This window comes from Notechis scutatus, chromosome 1 (assembly GCF_049901735.1).
Source record: "Notechis scutatus isolate UNSWTSFEM ecotype Mainland chromosome 1, rNotScu1.2, whole genome shotgun sequence".
NCBI lineage: Eukaryota > Metazoa > Chordata > Lepidosauria > Squamata > Elapidae > Notechis > Notechis scutatus.
In genome coordinates, this window is record NC_142009.1 from 300,152,241 (window position 1) to 300,170,455 (window position 18,215).

Here is an 18,215-nt window from a genome sequence, read left to right on the forward strand (position 1 = left end):
TATTTTACTTACTAGGCAGTCTATATGTTTCTGAATGTGATAAGTGATTAACTTTTATAATACTTGACCTTGTTTTCAATTATAATTTTGCTGGATACAGTTTTTGTTTCTATAAAAGCTGTAGATTTTAACCAATTGAATTGCAATTTACTTTTTTTAGCCTTTTCTGTAAGATCTAATGAAAAACTTCATATTCTGCGCAACATTAATGTTGAATATTTATATACATCAAATACTATTAACTTTTCCCATTACATTTGTTATCACTCATGCTTGGATATTTCTTTAAAAATGCCAAAAATGCTTACCAAAATAACTCCCAAACTCCAGAGGTCACAGGATTCATCATAACCATTATGATTTAAGAGCTCTGGAGCAGCATAATGAAGGGTAAAACATGGAGTTCTAAGAGGCTGATTGTCTGAAGGTTTTAATCGGGCAAATCCAAAATCAATTATTTTTATTTCTGAATTATCACTTTCATCTGTGAATAATAAATTCTAAAAATAATAATAATAATAGAGAAGTAGAGTCAATTGTCTCATTGTAACCAGTAATGCTGAAATAATTTTTAAATGATTGTTATACTTTATATGCTCAGGAAATCTTTTCGCTAAAAACTTAATCTTCAAGAATAAAAAAAAATCTAAAGCAATATAGGCATCATTCAGACACCACTCATTCAGCAACCATTTGAAGTTATGATGGCACTGAACACTGACACTTATGGCCGTTCCTCATAGTTGTAATCTTCAGTATCACATTATCATCATTTGGGTGCAGTGCTCTGCTGACATGTGTTTGCCATTTGCAAACTTCACTGCCAGCTTCCATTAAGCAAAGTCAATGAGGAAGCCAGCAAGGAGTCACAAATGGTAATAATAAGACCACAGGATGCCAGGGCCATATGGGAATTACCTAACACCAGGAACTGAAACTGCTGCTAATGCCATCGTAAGTCTTGTGGTAATGTGACACTACACTTTCCAACTACATTGCTTAGTGATGGAGCTCCCAGTCCCAATTTCCATTTTCAAATGAGGACTACCAGTCTAGTGAAAAGTAGAGCTGGGCATGCTTAAAAAATGATTTAATAAAGTGCTTCAGACCTTGCATGAGTGCAGCACTTCTCAGCTACTCACTAAACTAGCTAATTTTTTTTTTAGATTTTCACAGGAACAAATACAGCTTTAAAAAATGCACTCAGTAAAAGTTAATATGACTCTTAAAGCAGCATCAGTTTTTTTCATGCTCATTTGGAAGGCTGGAAAAAAGCTGCTTTAATGAGTAAAAGAGACACTGCAAATAAGCATGAAAAAAACACACAAAATTATTAGACATTTAACGGCTTCTTAAGAACGACTGAGATCTACAAACTTAACTGTTTATTCAAAGCAGTATCTTCTATTTCAATTTAATTTGTTAGCCCGTCAGCACTATAGAGCAGACCAGGAAATAAACTCACAGGAGGGCTAAAAGTACTTTGAGATTGGCTTTAATAAAATTGGTCTGTATTACACCTCTTTCCCTGTCTTTCTAATGTTATCTCATTTCTTTGGACTTAAAAATGATTCAGCCTCTTGCTAGACACTGGGGAAAGGGGCAGGTTAAAAATCTAATAATAACAGTTCTTATATATTGCCATGAAGTTCATCTTCCTTACTCTCTACACCCATAGTGAGTCCTTGCCTAAGCATAGCTTTTCTTCTAGGATGATTTCAAATAATTTTCTTCTATGTACAGAAATATTCCATTAGGAGAATGGTGTGTTTCAATTTCTCCTCTTCAACCATACCTCCCACTATTCCAGTGAAGTGGAATTTACTAACTTAGAACATAAGTTATATAGTTCTAACATTAAGTTGGAAAACAGTACATATATAATGGATGCTCCATTTAACAAATAAAACTAATACAAATACACAGAACTTAAGTTCTACAGGTAGTTCTCAACTTACAACCAAAATTGAGCCTAAAATTTATGTTGCTAAATGAGACATTTGTTAAATGAATTTTGCTCCATTTTACAACCTTTCTTGCCACAGTTGTTAAGTGAATCATTGCAGTTAAGTTAGTGACATGGTTGTAAAGTGAATGTGCTTCTCCACTGACTTTGCTTGTCAGAAGGTCACAATAGATGATCATATGACCACCACTGGAGCCCATCATAAATATTTTGATCACATGACCATGGGGATGATGCAACTGTCATAAGTGTGAAAAACGGTCATAACAGTCACTTTTTCCAGTGCCGTTGTATCTTTGAACGGTCACGAAATGAACTATTGTTTAGTTGAAGACTACCTGTATTATAGGATAGGTGAGCAGGCAATTAACTAAAAAGATACCTCTCATAACTCACAAGTTAGGTACCTTTTATATGAAATATTACCTTACTATTGATAGATAACTTGTCCCTATCTTAATGGTTTAATAAATATTTTATTATGTTTTAATTTATTTAAATTACTAAAAGTACAGCTATAACAAACTGACAAAGGAGAATTAATGAATTAATAAGGAAGGGAGGAAAGGTGAAAATGATCAGACTTCACAAGCTTCACACATTTCCTAAATCCATACCTCGGGTTTTAAGTCTCTGTGAACTACTCCCACATCATGCATATGGCTCACTGCAGAAACTAATCTGCGCATGATATAACTAGCTTCAGTTTCACTGAAGTACTTCTTTTTCTGGATGCGTTCAAGTAATTCTCCCCCTTTCAGTATTTCCATTACTAGAAATGTGTGGAGCTAAAAACAAATATAATTTTTAGAAAAATGTATCTCTAAATGTAGAGGAAGAGAAATAATTAGTTAGACAGATTTACTATTCAATTAAAATACAATACTGTTTTGAAAATTCTTTCAATTGGTAAGTTCTAATGTGTTTCCAGGAATCAAATTAGTTTCCACCATCAAAATGGTACAGATGATTCTTCTATCCCACTCTCCTGAGGTTCAGAAGAACCCACAAAATTTGTTCTAGCAGCTTAGCTCCAAAATCAAAATCTCAATAGCAAGTAAACGTCTCATCACATACCACTGGATTCTATACTCTGAGTTCCAACAACTTTGATATGATTTGGTTATTTGCTAACTAATCCTGGAAAGAAGTACATCCTGATTAAACATCACTTTGTTGTTCTAGATAAAAGGTTAATATTTTGAGATTAGTTTAGTATTATAAATAGTATCATTTAGTATTTAGTATTATAATATAAACCCTGTAGTTTAAATAATACTAAAGTAGATCCTCCTATAATTATTTAATTGGATGCAGCCAAAGGCTAAAAGTTACCTCAATACTGATATTTAATTTTTCCTTGTTTCCCTTCAAGATCACTTAAAATGGATTAGAATATTTTTCCCCTCTGAAAACAGAAGAGGGATTTTTATTTCACAGGTCTTCAAAAGCTAGGATGAAAAAGGTAGCACCACATTGCTAAATACCAGAATATTTCTATTCAGAATTGAGAAAGGGGTTGAATTTATACTGGCTGACACCCTTTCATCAGACTGAAACTAGCTGGCTTCTCTCCAACAAGTAAAGTGTTGATCACAGTAGCTTTACACTATAATAAATATAGAAGTGGGCTGCTGCCAGTTTGCATTGCTTCAGGTAAACCGGTTGTTAAGATTCTACGCAGTTCGGTGACCTGGAAAATCCCACCACTGGCTGGCCCTGCCCCTGCTCGTTTTTTGGCCTGTTTTTAGGGCCATTTTTCAGCCTTTCTTGGCCGGTTTTCGGCCTGTTTTTGGGCCATTTTGGGGCGTTTTTCAGGCAATTCTTCAGGCCAAAAAGTGAAATAAAAATCCCTCTTGTGGTTTTTTTGGGCAGTTTTCAGGCCATTGAATGGCCAAAAATATTCTGAAAACAGCCTAAAAAACAGCCTGCAAATGGCCCCAAAACAGGCTGAAAAATGGGCGGGCCAGGGCCAGCCAGTGATGGTATTAGCCCCAACCGGATGAATCCTACCTCTGCCTTTGAGACGAATGGCCGAGAGGCGGGGCTGGGTGTGATGAGTGATGTCACCCACCCAGTCACATGACCAACCGGTCACATCTACCCAGCCAGAGAACTGGTTGTTAAGTTATTCTAATCCCACCACTGAATATATTTATTTCTTAACATAGTAGCTGTTCTGGCAGAGTCTATTAGTGTTTCCCAGCACAACATAGAACAATTATTAATTTAACTGAAGAGATGAAATGAAAGTTTTGAAAGTTAAAACATTTTCATAGCTTGTATTAGAAAAAACTAACACTAAAAATCTTCAATATATTGTTTTATTTGTGTTCCTTTCATTTTCATTTACCGTAGCATGTTTCTAATAATCATACCATTCTTTCTCGCTTGCTTTCTAAAGATGATGCAGAGCAAATACAGAAAGCAAAGCATAATACCTGATCATGATAAATTTCATGCAATTTCACAACATTGGGATGTCCTTCACAGAGTTTTAAAGCTGTAATTTCTCTCTGAGTGTTGACTTCTAGCCTGAAAAATTAAGTCAGTGAATATTATGATAAAAGAAACTTGTGATTTTACAATGCTATCTTTATAAATTAACTGCAATTTTTATTAAAAACATTTCCTAAGATATAAACAATGTGCTTTTAAAACCTACATCTTAATATAATGGCCATCCAATAGTTTTCAAGCTGTGACAAAAGAGAACGCTAAGATCCTTGTCACATTAAGAACTTGTACCTTTCTATTCTTTACATTATATGATTGAGGGTAGAAACTGTTTCTTTTTCTTATCTTTATCAGAAATGTATAATTCTAGTCTATTCTTTGTTGGGCATATCCTACACTGAGTACTAATTTCAGTCCTAAGGTCAATATTTAAAAATAATTTAATCCCAAAAATATAAAAATAAAAATAAGAAGACATTGACTCTCTATAGGCACTAACTAAATGTGTTCAGTACTCAAAACAGAAGACTGATGTGTCAGAATACATCACTCCATCACTTCCTGAAGGGAAGTCACAAAAAAACTAAAACCTATTTTCTACTATCTTAAAATGCAACACATGGAGTAATGAACACTTAATCAGAATATTCTTCCCTGTAACTTATTAGGGAAAACCTCCTAAGAGTAAGAGCAGCTTGGCAGTGAAACCAATGACCAAATAAGTTGATAAGTACTTAAGTATCAATTTGAAAGAGCAGACAACAGTGCCAAATTTATGGGATACAAAAAGGCTTATGTAAGGGGCCTAACAATAGTGTATGCTGCAAAAAGAAAGAAAAAGAAAAAGAAAGAAAGAAAGAAAGAAAGAAAGAAAGAAAGAAAGAAAGAAAGAAAGAAAGAAAGAAAGAAAGAAACAAACAAACACAGGACAAATTGAAAAACTTGGAAGTCGACATGCAGAAAGATCCGCATAATGAGGAACTTAAAAGAGAAATGGACCCAGTGAAACATGAAATAAACTTAAATCTATAGGAAGAAATGGCCAGAAAACTTAAATTAGTGAAGCAAAACTATTTTGAGAATGCGAATAAACCAGGGAGATGGCTGTCACACAAGTTAAAGAAGGAACAGGGAAAAAAGAACAATAGCAGCGTTAAAAGATGAAAATAGGAGCTTATGCTCCCAGATAGATCAAAAGAAACTCATCGCCCAAAAGTTTTTTTACCAATTTGTATACCCAGGAAGAAATCCCAGAGGAAGACATCATCCAACACTCAAAGAAAAGAATGTACCTATAATATCTGATGCTGCAAAAGATTCGTTAAACAATAAAATAACTATAAAAGAAATTAAAGATGCAATTGGGAAACAAAAAAGGAATAAAACCCCAGGACCAGACGGAATACCATCAGAGTTTTATAAAGAATTTTAGGAGTCATTGGAAGAATTAATGTTGGACTTGTATAATGAGGCTCTAGAACAAGCTGAAATACCAACCGAAGACATGGACGTAACACTTATACACAAGGAACAGACAGATCCCCAGCAAATAAAAAGCTATAGACCAATTTCACTCTTAAACGTGGATTATAAGATTCTAGCCATGATAATGTCTGAAAAACTGAAAAAGATATTAAGTGAAATCATTCATCCCGAACAGAAAGTGTTTGATAACCTAAACTGGCGTTTTCTCATTGAACAACTGTCTAGGATGCAATTTGGTAAAAAATTATTGGGACTCATTAAAAAAATCTATACTGTACAAACTGCAAAAGTGATAGTGAATGGAGAAACCACAGATGGTCTAGAAATCAGCAAAGGAGTGAGGCAAGAATGCCCACTAACCCCATTACTATATATACTATTGGCAGAAGTATTGTTGATTCGGATAAGACAAAATCAGGATATTAAAGAACTGACTGTTAAAAAAGAGGAGAATAAACTCCAAGCCTTTGCTGATGATATAGTATTTATTATGGAGGATCCAAAAGAAACAAGTTCTATACTAATAAGAGAAATAGAAGAATTTGGAAAGGTGGTGGGGCTCAAAATTAATAAAGAAAAAACCAAAATAATAACCAAAAACTATACCAAAAGACAAAATGAAGAACTATCAAATGAATTAGGTATGCAGATAGTCAAAAAAGTAAAATATCTTGGGATTTGGCTTATGGCAAAATGTTCGTCCATAAAAGAAGACAACTATGATAAATTAATACTTCAAATTCAAAAAGATCTAGGTAATTGGGTTAAGATACAATTGTCATTGGAGAGGATAGCGACTGTAAAAATGAACGTTTTACACAAATTATTATTTTTGTTCTGAACAGTGCCAGTCAAGCTACGAAGGAATTTTTTGAGGATTTAAACAAAAAAATAGTGAAATTTATTTGACTGAAGAAAAAAGCCCGGATAAAATATATTCTGCAAGATAGCAGAAGCAAGGAAGGATTTGGCCTCCCAGACTTTGAACTATATTATCAGGCGGCAATAGCTACATGGCTCAAAGATTGGATTAATCTGACAGATAAAAAAATTCTAAAGATAGAGGGCTATGACCTGCAGCTTGGCTGGCACGCGTTTCTTTGGGATGGGAAAAACAAGTACCATACTTATTTCCAAAGACACTGGGTGAGAGACACTGTATTATCTGTTTGGGAGAAATTAAAAAAGAACCATTATGTGAAAATATAGTTAGGGCTATCGACAATGGAAGCGCTAATATACCCTAACGCTTTAGACCTAAACAAAATGATAAAATACAAAGTTCTTCTAAATGAAAATGGGGAACTAAAAACACAAAACCAATTAAAACTACAAGGAATTGAAATAGGATGGTGGCCTTACTTTCAGGTCCAAACACGTTATAAAAAAGATAAGGATCAATTTGGTTTCTCTACAACACAGCAAGAATTAGATAAAATATTTCAAGGGATTGGGAAAAAAATGATGAGTAAAATATATAATTACCTATTGGATTAAAAATGGAAGAGGAAACTGTTAAAGAAAATGATAACTTGGGCTAAAAATTTGGACCACAGCATTGATTTGGAACAGTGGGAAGTAAATTATAAGCTAACATTGTTGGTCTCCTATAAAGAGAACTTACATAAAATGTTTTATTGTTGGCACCTCCCCCCAGTGAGAATAGCTAAAATGTTCCCAAATATGACAGCCAAATGCTGGAGATGTAACCATAGTCAAGGAATATATTTTCACATGTGGTGGACGTGTCTTCAAGCACGGAGATCCTGACTTAAAATTAAATCCTGGTTAGAGGAGTTAACGGAACAGAGAATCAAACTCAAACCAGAAATCTTCCTGTTACAGCAGAGTCTGAACAAAAAACACCAATATCTAATGCTCCATATTAAAGCTGCTGCTAGAATTTCCTTCGCCCAAAATTGGAAACAGACTACCTCAGAAATCGCAATAATTAATAAGATATACAAATGCGCTGAGATGGACAGATAGACGAAGCTATTGAAAAATAAGGAAGAAGGAGAATACTATAAGATATGGGATATTTGGTACAAATGGATAAAGAAAAGACGCAAAGGCGTCAAATGATGTTATATGAGGAAACAAAGTAATAAGGTTTATGTGTAAATAAATGTATATATGTATAAATTTATATATGTATAAAATGTTAGAATGATGAAGAATGAAGAATTAAATATAGAGATGGATAACACAGTAATAGAGGATATTTACAAATGTAAACACTGCTATAGTATGGTTGCAAAATGTGGAATTTTTTAAAAATTAATAAATTAAATAAATTAAATTGTTTTTAATTGTTGAAACATTGAATAAAAAAATTATTTTAAAAAAGGTGGTAAGTATTTAAAATGTTTCAATATTTTTATGTAAGACAGTTGTTTGTTTCAACTAAGCATAATCTTTTAAAGCATTTACTTTTTTAACTAAGTAAAATAATTTGAGATTCTCCTTCAGATGCCACTAACCTCAGAATGGAGGTGAATGGCAGCTTGAATGAAGATATAGCTATACAAACATAAGCATCATCCTACTCCCTTTTAAATAAGAAAAGTTCAGAAAGGAAGTAAGAAATAGGAGATCAGAAGTTTAACAAATGAGATAAGAAAAGGAAAGAGAATGTAGCACTTCCCCAGGAGGGCTTATCTAGCCACTGTGTGCATGTTTTTTTTTAGCAAGTTTCTTATTTTCCTAGACTTTTTACTGTAAAATTATGATTCAGTTGTTTCAGGCTTTCATCCAAAGCTTTTCCATTTTAATTTTGCTACTGTTCTATCCTGTTTTCTTGTATAGCTTAATCTTTTCAGAGAATATTTAAATTGCAGGGTTTCAAAGAAATTAACATTACATTCATTTTAATTTTTTTTTAAAAATAAATAATTGGTTATTTTTATACCTTTTACTGATTATTTTTACAGCATATTCACGTCTAGTTTTTTTGTGTAGGCATTTTCGACAGATGGAAAAGCTTCCTTCTCCCAGTGGTTTTTCTTTTAAGTCCAGCTCATAGTGGAGATAAAATGGAGAGTCCTGAAATGAAATATTTTATTTATTAACAGTTACTGAATAAAATAAAAAGTAGACAACAGTAAGCATATACACTTAAATGTGATGGGCAAAAAGGAACTTCATTACCAGATAGTTTTGGCTAAAAGAAAATATGTTTATTAACAAGTTGCCTATTCATCAGTGCTTCAAGAAGTATTAGCAGAGGCAGGTATATTACTGTGTCCATGTATGCCCATGACACTGTTTATATTACTGTGTGTATATATACTGTTTATATAATGTGTATGTTTCTGTAGTCATTCAAAAATATATAGGCAAATCTGTAGAGCTTTCTATACTTAGGTTATTCTAAGTGGTATGAAAACATGCATGTAAGAATTTCCCTGGTATACCTGGATAAAGCTTATTTCTATGCCTTACATCAGCTAACTACATGCACCCATGTCAAATGTCAGCTAACAAGCAGGATATAAGAGTTCTACTTCTATTTTTTTTTAAAAAAAATTCTATTGCTAACTAGGTTATTAGCAGAAGAAGCCCAAATTATAAGATATTCTTGTATACACAGCAAAGAAAACTATTTAGTTTTATATTTCACATTAAAATACATTATGTACTAGAGAATTATTTTATATGTTTGAATGGTTAATGGTTATGATTACCTTCATCATAGCACTTCTCGCAATATTTGTAACTCCAGGTTGGTTATGTTTTGTCAGAAAATAAACTGGATCCATGATGGCTGCATTGTGTTTGAATAAGATAGAAGGGGCAACAAAAGAATATCCCTAAAGAAAACAAACATCAATTATGTGCAAAATTTTAAATTATCTAATTTTAGCCCTAATGTCAATATTAGGTTAATCATGCTTGATAAAAAATTACAATGATCACTGTGTTGAACACTCCACTCTGTTGAAGGAAATCATGCAACTTTATATAAACATAGTAGAGTAATAAAAGCTTGCTTGAAAGACATTATCTTCTGATACATAAAATTTTAAAATATTAGACTATGCATCCAAATGTACTGTATTTATATATGTGTCTTCAGACAGCCTGTTAAAATGCAATTAATTACTTCTTTTGGAAGTAAAGGAACTAAATACTATTAGCATCAATTTATTCTACAATTTATTTTATGAGGAGAGTTTGCAAATGACTGCTACTAGATTAAACCTGTACAGTATAACTAAATAGAATAAAATTGATCTAAATCATGGGTGTCAAACTCGGCATGTCACGTGCCATCGCATGATGTTCTGTGACGTTTTCTCCCTTCACTCCTTTCACTCCTGGGGTGGGTGTGGCTTGTGCTTGATGCATCCGGCCCGTAGGCCACCAGTTTGACACCCCTGATCTAAATAGTTAAATATTTATATAGCTGCTGGTTCAAAGAATGGCATTTGCAAAATAATGAAACTGGATGGAAATGGTAAATTGTATGTTCCAAATGGCCAAGACTTGAAAGGAAGCAGCCAAGCTTGATTAATCAGAACAGGGAGCATCACTTTTTCAGGAGAGATAGCAAGCTGAAATGCTTTTCAAAATAGATGTTTGGTTTTGCTTTAACTGGCAATATCCAAATTAATCATCTTATATCAGGAAGAACTCTAGTGCCTCCAGAGTCCTGCTATTTCCACTTTCCTTTTTGACATATAACATGAAAAGAAATAAAAAGCAATCACTTCCATTTTAGATTATCTGCAAGCTAGTGTATTGTCTTAATCCTAATCTATGGTATATATTTCATTTGAAGAAGTCATTTCATAATCATGGTATGAACTTGTTATATTTAAAAATAAAATCACAATTTATTGAATTCAAAAGGGATAAATTTTGCTGGAGAAGGCGTATGGAGAATATGCCCAATCAATTTATTTCAGTGTCTAACTTTTGGCAAAACTTGTGCATAGAGAAATATTAACTGATTAGTGCTTACTTGCTTACTTTAACCTGGCCAATAACACAGTTCATTATCCCATGCACAAATTTCAGTGTGTTCATGAAAGGCAATTGAAAGCCGCTAAGATATCAGGAAGAACCAGGACTGTCATGCCACCCTTTTCCTACTTGTATTATCTGCAATACAATCAATCCTGTCTCAGTATTACAGTTGAGTCTGAAACACAACTACAAAGGATCCATAAAGACTGTTTCTTCCAGGGCTCCCTGGGCTAAAAGCCCCATCATCTTCCCCCAAAGTGATACCCTTAGAGACTGGCCATTATCTGACAATGTATTCTTTACAGCTTGTAGCTTCTTGGTGGTCTCCTGGTTTCATATGCCTTATGTAGAGGACACTATCGTACTAATATTGGTGAATGACCAGTTTTGCATTTGGACATCTTTCCTAACCATACCAGCACATTGCTAAAGGAGAGATCAGAAGCTGGAACCCGAGTAAAGTAAGAATTCTCTTCAATGGGAATGTACAGTTTCCTGGTGCACAAAGCAGCAATATATTTATTCTTTTGAAATGACTCTTCATCAGTTGCAATAGTACTGTCACAAGGATGATCGCAACCCCTAATTCTGTTATAGGAGTTGGAATCATATAATCATAGTACTGAGATTTCACTGTTGTCTGGAAGGGCTTTAGAATACAATCAGGTGTCCACTACTCCATTCCCAAGTCAGGGCAATGGTATACCATCTACCCATGATTTATTGTTTTGCCACTTGTATTACACAGTACTAACTTGGGACAAGAACTACTTTTAACAGACAGAAACCAGAGAGGAAACTCGTGGTTTGTTTTAAGTTTTTATTATAGGTATTCCTTGACTTATGACAAGTGATCCCACAATTTTTGTTGATGAGAGACAATGAAGTGAATTTTGTCCCATTTTACAACCTTTCTTGCCACAGTTGTTAAATGAATCATTGCAGTTATGTTAATAAGTTGTTAAGTGAATTTGGCTTAAGTTAGTTGCCAAGTGTCTGAATTTTGATCATGTGATCACAGGATGCTACAATGGTCGTTAAGTGTGAAAAATGGTCATAGGTTTTTTTCAATGCCATTGAAACTTTGAACGGTCACTAAATGAACTGTTGTAAATCAAAGACTACCTGTATTGACTTAATCTTGATATACTCATTTCAGTTTATTAATTCTAAATAAACCAGATTGATTTGCATGTTTTGCAACAATTATATCTAAAAAGAAATGTATAGTATATTTAAATATACCAATATACAGTAATGGCTTAAGATTATTTTATATTTTATATTTATTTACATATAATATATAAATATATTTATATACAGTATTTTATATTCTATCTATTTTTTTTTACTTTGTGGATATGGTGTTATGGTTTTTTCCAATGCACTTCACAATTAGATTCTTAGAGCTATCAAATATGGCCTAGAACTACTACAAGCATTTGTTTAAAAAAAAAGCTGGATGGTGTTTCTACAGCTACTCTATCCCTTACAAACAATGTGCTTTTCAAGTCTGGCACTTATAAGCGATATGCTTTTCAAGTCCAACTAGCATTTCTGGATATTTCCTTTATCTTGCTATTATCTTTTACTTTCTATCTCTAAACAATTTTTATTACCTTTTCCCAAACCCTCATATGCCAATGACAGGTGATAATTTATACTTCCCCAGCTTTTTCTGCTTTATTCTTCAAGCATTCCTATGTTCAGTCTGCTACCTGTTTTCTTTCCACAACTGTCTTATTGCAATTTCATCTTATATCCCCCAGTTCATCCTCTCTGCAAGCAAAACAACACCAACCACAAAGAAAGCAAAATAATTTTCCTTCCCCTGAGAATCATGGAATCTCCCTAGTGCATTAACCAGGCCATAAGCAAGTTTTCCCAATCTCTGTTACTATTTTAAACTTGTAAAAATTAGATGCACAAGCCATTTTTCTTATTTTATTTTAAAGCTTATAATACTACAGATTTAAATCATTTATCAATAATGGATTCTCAATTTCTGAAATAATATTTCCTATAAAGGAAATGTTTGGAAAATCAAAATGTAATATTAAGTTTCTTTCTCAATTTTTTTTCTTTGTTGTATTTAATCACTCCCTAGTTGTTTCAAACTAATCAATCACTAATTTCGTATGATGTCACAGATGATTTTAGCTGACATTTCATTCTTTTATATCTCTTTGTAATTTATTATGTACCAGTTATGTTTAATATACCCTAAAGAATGCTACTTTTTTATAAAAAAAACTTTCGCTTAATACTGGAATAGAATTCTATATAGGAATGCAAGTGATAAGGCATGCATATGATTCAAAACCCACAATATACATATTGATGCAGACATCAGGATGGAGGTCTGTAAGTGCACAGTTTGCAATATTATGTGAATTCATTTTGCTATTGACCCATATGCATGTTAAATACACTCTTCTCTAAAGGATCATTATAATCTAATTTATAGCAGTGATTATTTAGTGTTCTTGTTTACACTAGTTTTAATATCTCTCTTCCAATACACAGTTGCCCGTCACTTCAACCATTTGATGGGTGGATGGATGCTCTTATTTAATTTGTAAATTATCTCTCCAAATTTTTTAGTAATATTATTATATGACTGGAATTTTCCATTTACCTGAAACAGCTTGTCTGCAGCCTCTGGAATGGTTGCTGGAGAATATGTTGGATCCATTTCTGTAAATTCCTCTGCAAAATTACTAACATCCAACTCATCACGAATTACTGGTTTAAATGGAGCAGACACTTTTTTGGCAGCCAAGTCACTCCAATTTATTTTCTGCACCAATATGTTAAATTAAACATAGAAGAGAGTGAACAGACCAAAAGGTAATTGTTTCAGCTGTCTATATAAATTGTGCAGAAAAACTAGATTATGACTTACCTTCCCATTTATATCTATTCAAATATAATTGGACTTATTCTATGCATAGGATTACAGGATTAATTAAAATATACAGGTTGTCCTTGACTTAGAACAGTTCATTTGGTGACTGAAGTTACAACGGGACTGGAAAGAATGACTTATGGCCATTTTGCACACTTACAACCATTGCAGTATCCCCATGCTCATGTAATAAAAATATGATGGTTGTAGTGTCACGGGATCATGGGATCACCTTTTGTGACCTTCTGACAAGCAAAATCAATGGGGAAGCCAGATTCACTTAACTAACTTAACAATTGCAGCAATTCACTTAATAACTGTGCCAAGAAAGGTCAGAACTTGGGGCAAATTTCACTTGACAATTCTCTCACTTAGCAACAGAAATTTTGGGCTCAATTGTGGTCATAAGTCGAGGACTACCTATATTATTGGCAAATACAGTTAAGGATAAATTTCTGAATGGTTCATCATGATCATCATTCAAACAAACCACTTAATGAATTACAAATAATGGCAACAACACTGAGGAAAATTATTCATATATTTTTGAAAAAGTAAGGAGGCATTATTGATTGATTAGAGTCATACCCTGCTTTCACTATGGCTCCTATTAAGATGGGGCAGTGCCCAAAAGTTCACTTTTTGAGATTACCAGTCTTGTGCCTCATGAAAAAATGCAAACAGATGTTCTTGAACATTTGAAATAGATGTTCTTAGAAAGTAAAAATGGTGGCCCTCTATTTGTTAAGTGTTCCCCACTTGCTCTAAAACCTAAATGGTAAATGGGATGACAGAGGCAACTGTGCTGTCTTTTACTACATGCCAAACTGTGCAATGATTTAACCATAATTAAAATGTCCTTAAAATATAGAAAGGACAAACTTACAGCATATTATACTAGAACAATTAGCCAAATTCGGTTCAAGGTTCTGCTGAAATATGTGATTCTGCTTCTGAGGGCACTTAAATACAGAAGGAATCTGATGTCACTCTCAAGGGATTAATATCTAAAATATCTACAGTAAAATATCTATAAAATATAGTACCTAAAAATAGCCAATATAAAAATGACCAGTTTATAATAAGACAAAATTTATTTTACCTTGAAGAAGGAATGTTGTTTGATTTCATCAGCACTCTCTGAACCACAACCCAATCTTTTCTTGGGATCTTTCATTAGAAGACACTGAATTAAATCTTTAGCAAATGCAGTCATTTCTTGTGGATATGGAGGTTCACTTTTTAATATTCTCCTGAAGTAAAATGATAGTTGATTATTTTGGGAATTCAAAACAATTCTAAAACTTATTAAAATGTATTCATTGTCCTGAAATAACAGCTGTAAAAATATACAGGGCAGTTAAAATATACTGTCATTTTTTAAAATAAATTAAAACAGTAAAACAGTACCTTGAAACAATAAAAGAGCAGTTACTTAAAAGCAGAGATGAACTAGCAGAAATCAAACAACTGCAACCCTAACTTTAGACAAAAACTATTTAAAAGGCAATGTAAATAAGAAATTGTTCTGGCACTAAGAAAAAAAAGCAAGTCAATCAAGACATGTTAGATATCCTAGTCTAAGGCGAACATTTCCGTGTCTGCTCCTAGTACACACTCCCTTACTTGCAGGAACAAAGAGAGGAAGGTCACCAAAAATGGCTGTATTCTTAAGCAGAAATATGCAGGAAGGAAAAAGGTATGCCATTGTACACTGTATTGTGATCCTAAATTGTGAAGCATTTCAAATTCTAGTATTTTTAATTCAACCCTCAAACAAACCAAAATTATAATACACTAGCCAATGAATGAAGCCAATGAAATCAGTGAAGATAATGTAATACTGAAGTTATAGAAATATGATGCATAATTTCCAGTTGAAGTAGATACTCTAGTAACCATATTTTGTAAACTGACACTTCTAGATCATCATCAAAGATAGCTTTAGGCAATTTATTTGTTTGACTTATAAGACAGTCCATTATCAAAGCCTCAGAGTGACTTACAAATAATGACACAAAACATGAAAATATAATAAAATAAAACATGACAACAAAGTATAGTACACTTCCATTCATTTACAATAATCTACATGAGAGTTTACCATAATGTGGACTGATGAAGTAAGGATATCTCTATCCAAGATATAACCACAGGTAATATGCCTGCTTCATTATCACAGAGGGCATTTTTGACCCTTACGCAATCAGGGTTCCTCTGTGGCAGTACCTATCTTATGGAACAGTTTCCTTGAAATTATCAATTAGAAGGCCCTAAAGACAGGAGTTGTTCTGGAGGACCTTAAGGAATGTATACCATTATACTTTCTGCTTTATAGTTATGTTTTTATCAGCTTTTATGTATTTTTGCTGTTTTTATGTTATAAACTGAGGAATGCCATTTTTGTTGAACCTAACAATACATAAAAAAACAAGTAATGACAAGAGATGGGTCTAGCATCCTATGTGTATTTTGGGGAAACATAATCTTATCCTTTTAAAAACAATCAAATCAAATTAGCTTGATACACAAATACAAGGACATCCTCTGATGTCTTAAGTTTCCATTCATTTAAATTGATAACTTACCTGGATATGTCAGTTTGTGAATTTCTCTCCCCATCAACTGTAAAAGGCGAGGCTCCAGTCAATAATTCATACATAAGAACACCTACACTCCACCAATCAACAGCCTATAAAATAATTATATATCAATGAAGATTATTAATACAACTCCTCCAAGAAATAACAATAAACTATACAGTTATTTTAAAAAATATGAAGTATATGAAAAAAAATTAATTTATAAAATAAAATGTATCAATGTGTGTGCTGCAGCTTACATGAAAGTAAATTGCATGTAAATTGAAATCTGTTGCTATTAGTCCTTAAAACAGATAAGATATTAATATTTATTCAGGGTATTCAGACACCAATATATAACAATATCACAATTTGAAAATGAGCTAAGGAAAGTTTTAAGCTCATGTGTTTCCCATTAAAACTCTCCTCTAGTACATGTGCAAAAATAAAAATGGTTTTCTTTTTTTATCACAAAATTCTATTCCTGTCAACTAAATAAAGATTTCTTAAGGCTGAGAAAGCATGACTGGACCAAGGCCATCCAGCTGATTTGACTCAAATCAAAACTAGAACTCACAGCTTTCTGGTCTTAACTACTATACCAAACTGGCTCCCAATCAATAAATAGACAAATTATATTCATTTTCATCAAAAACCTACTTTATCATGTCCTGTATTCCCTCCTCTGATGATATCTGGAGCCATATATTCTATAGTTCCACAGAAAGAATAAGTTCTCTCATTCTGAAAAAAAATTATGAGATTACAGCCAATATAATAACTGATACCACAATCACAAGGGGGGAAAATAAGGAAAAAACCATATTGCTAGGATTTACATCATTCTATTTAATCATCATCTTCAGACATGTTTGGCTCTCTCTGTATAATATCATTTGGACTACTTTTTTAAAAAACATTTCTCTCTCTCTCCATATATTATCCCACATGGTAAATCTGATCCCTCCATCTCATCTCAATGGAAAAAGGAGAAAGTTTCAATACATGGATTTTCTGGCTTATTTAGAGGTACTTAATATGCAAATACTTACTTCATCATTAACAAACTCCTTACTCAGTCCAAAGTCTGTCAAAACTACATGTCCATCTGAGTCAAGAAGAATATTTTCAAGTTTTATATCACGATAGATAATTCCCAACTGGAAAAAATTGAAAAAATTGTACATAATAAAATAGATTCATTTTATCATAAAATAGATTCACATGTTGGCATGTAATTTCAAATATATATTCTGTGTTTGCTGCTGTTTGGCCCACCTGCCCGCCCGGGCTCTTACCTGTCCTTTATTTCCTGCTTTTTCAACCTCAGCTGCTTTGTGCGGCACAGCTGAGGTTGAAAAAGCAGGAAAAAAAGAGGCTTTCCAAACACTGCGCACCTGTGCGCCGCGCTTTTCAGCTGTCTGGGTGGCACAGCTAAAGGTTTTTTTACACACATGCGCACTGCACTGCAAAATGTAGTCACCGAACCAGTAGTAACACTGGTTGAATCCCACTACTAATATAAACATATTCCATAAACTATCGTATACAGTAGTGAGCTGTTAAATACAGATTTTTGTGTCTCCTTCACTCAAAGTGAAAACACCATCATACAATTAAATCTAATTTCACTTACATGTTTCCTTTCAATAATTTCAAAAAAGTTGAAAATACGGTCTCACCTTGTGAAGGTGTTCCAATGCCAAAACAATCTCCCCAATATATATCCGCACCTCATCTTCATTAAATCTCTCTCTTTGTGAAAGATGGGTAAAAAGTTCTCCTCCATTTATGTAATCTAAGATACAGGAAATCAAGTTATTTACTAGGGCTCTGCAAAATTTCT

General features: G+C 33.2%; 1 protein-coding gene across 3 annotated transcripts in view; it reads right to left on the reverse strand.

Moving 5' to 3' along the window:
• Positions 1-18,215, reverse strand: part of RPS6KA5 (ribosomal protein S6 kinase A5) — a 42,509-nt gene that overhangs the window by 5,518 nt on the left and 18,776 nt on the right. For 2 of the 3 annotated variants that reach the window (XM_026679177.2, XM_087952077.1), the window contains exons 4-14: positions 18,052-18,167; positions 17,422-17,529; positions 17,030-17,113; positions 16,376-16,479; positions 14,890-15,040; positions 13,518-13,679; positions 9,595-9,720; positions 8,820-8,953; positions 4,408-4,501; positions 2,584-2,754; positions 309-500 (exon numbers count right to left, since the gene is read on the reverse strand). In XM_026679177.2, coding sequence (XP_026534962.2) covers positions 309-500; positions 2,584-2,754; positions 4,408-4,501; positions 8,820-8,953; positions 9,595-9,720; positions 13,518-13,679; positions 14,890-15,040; positions 16,376-16,479; positions 17,030-17,113; positions 17,422-17,529; positions 18,052-18,167 — 1,442 coding nt within the window. The remainder of the gene's footprint in view (positions 1-308; positions 501-2,583; positions 2,755-4,407; positions 4,502-8,819; positions 8,954-9,594; positions 9,721-13,517; positions 13,680-14,889; positions 15,041-16,375; positions 16,480-17,029; positions 17,114-17,421; positions 17,530-18,051; positions 18,168-18,215) is intronic. The other variant, XM_026679179.2, reaches the window with a different exon arrangement.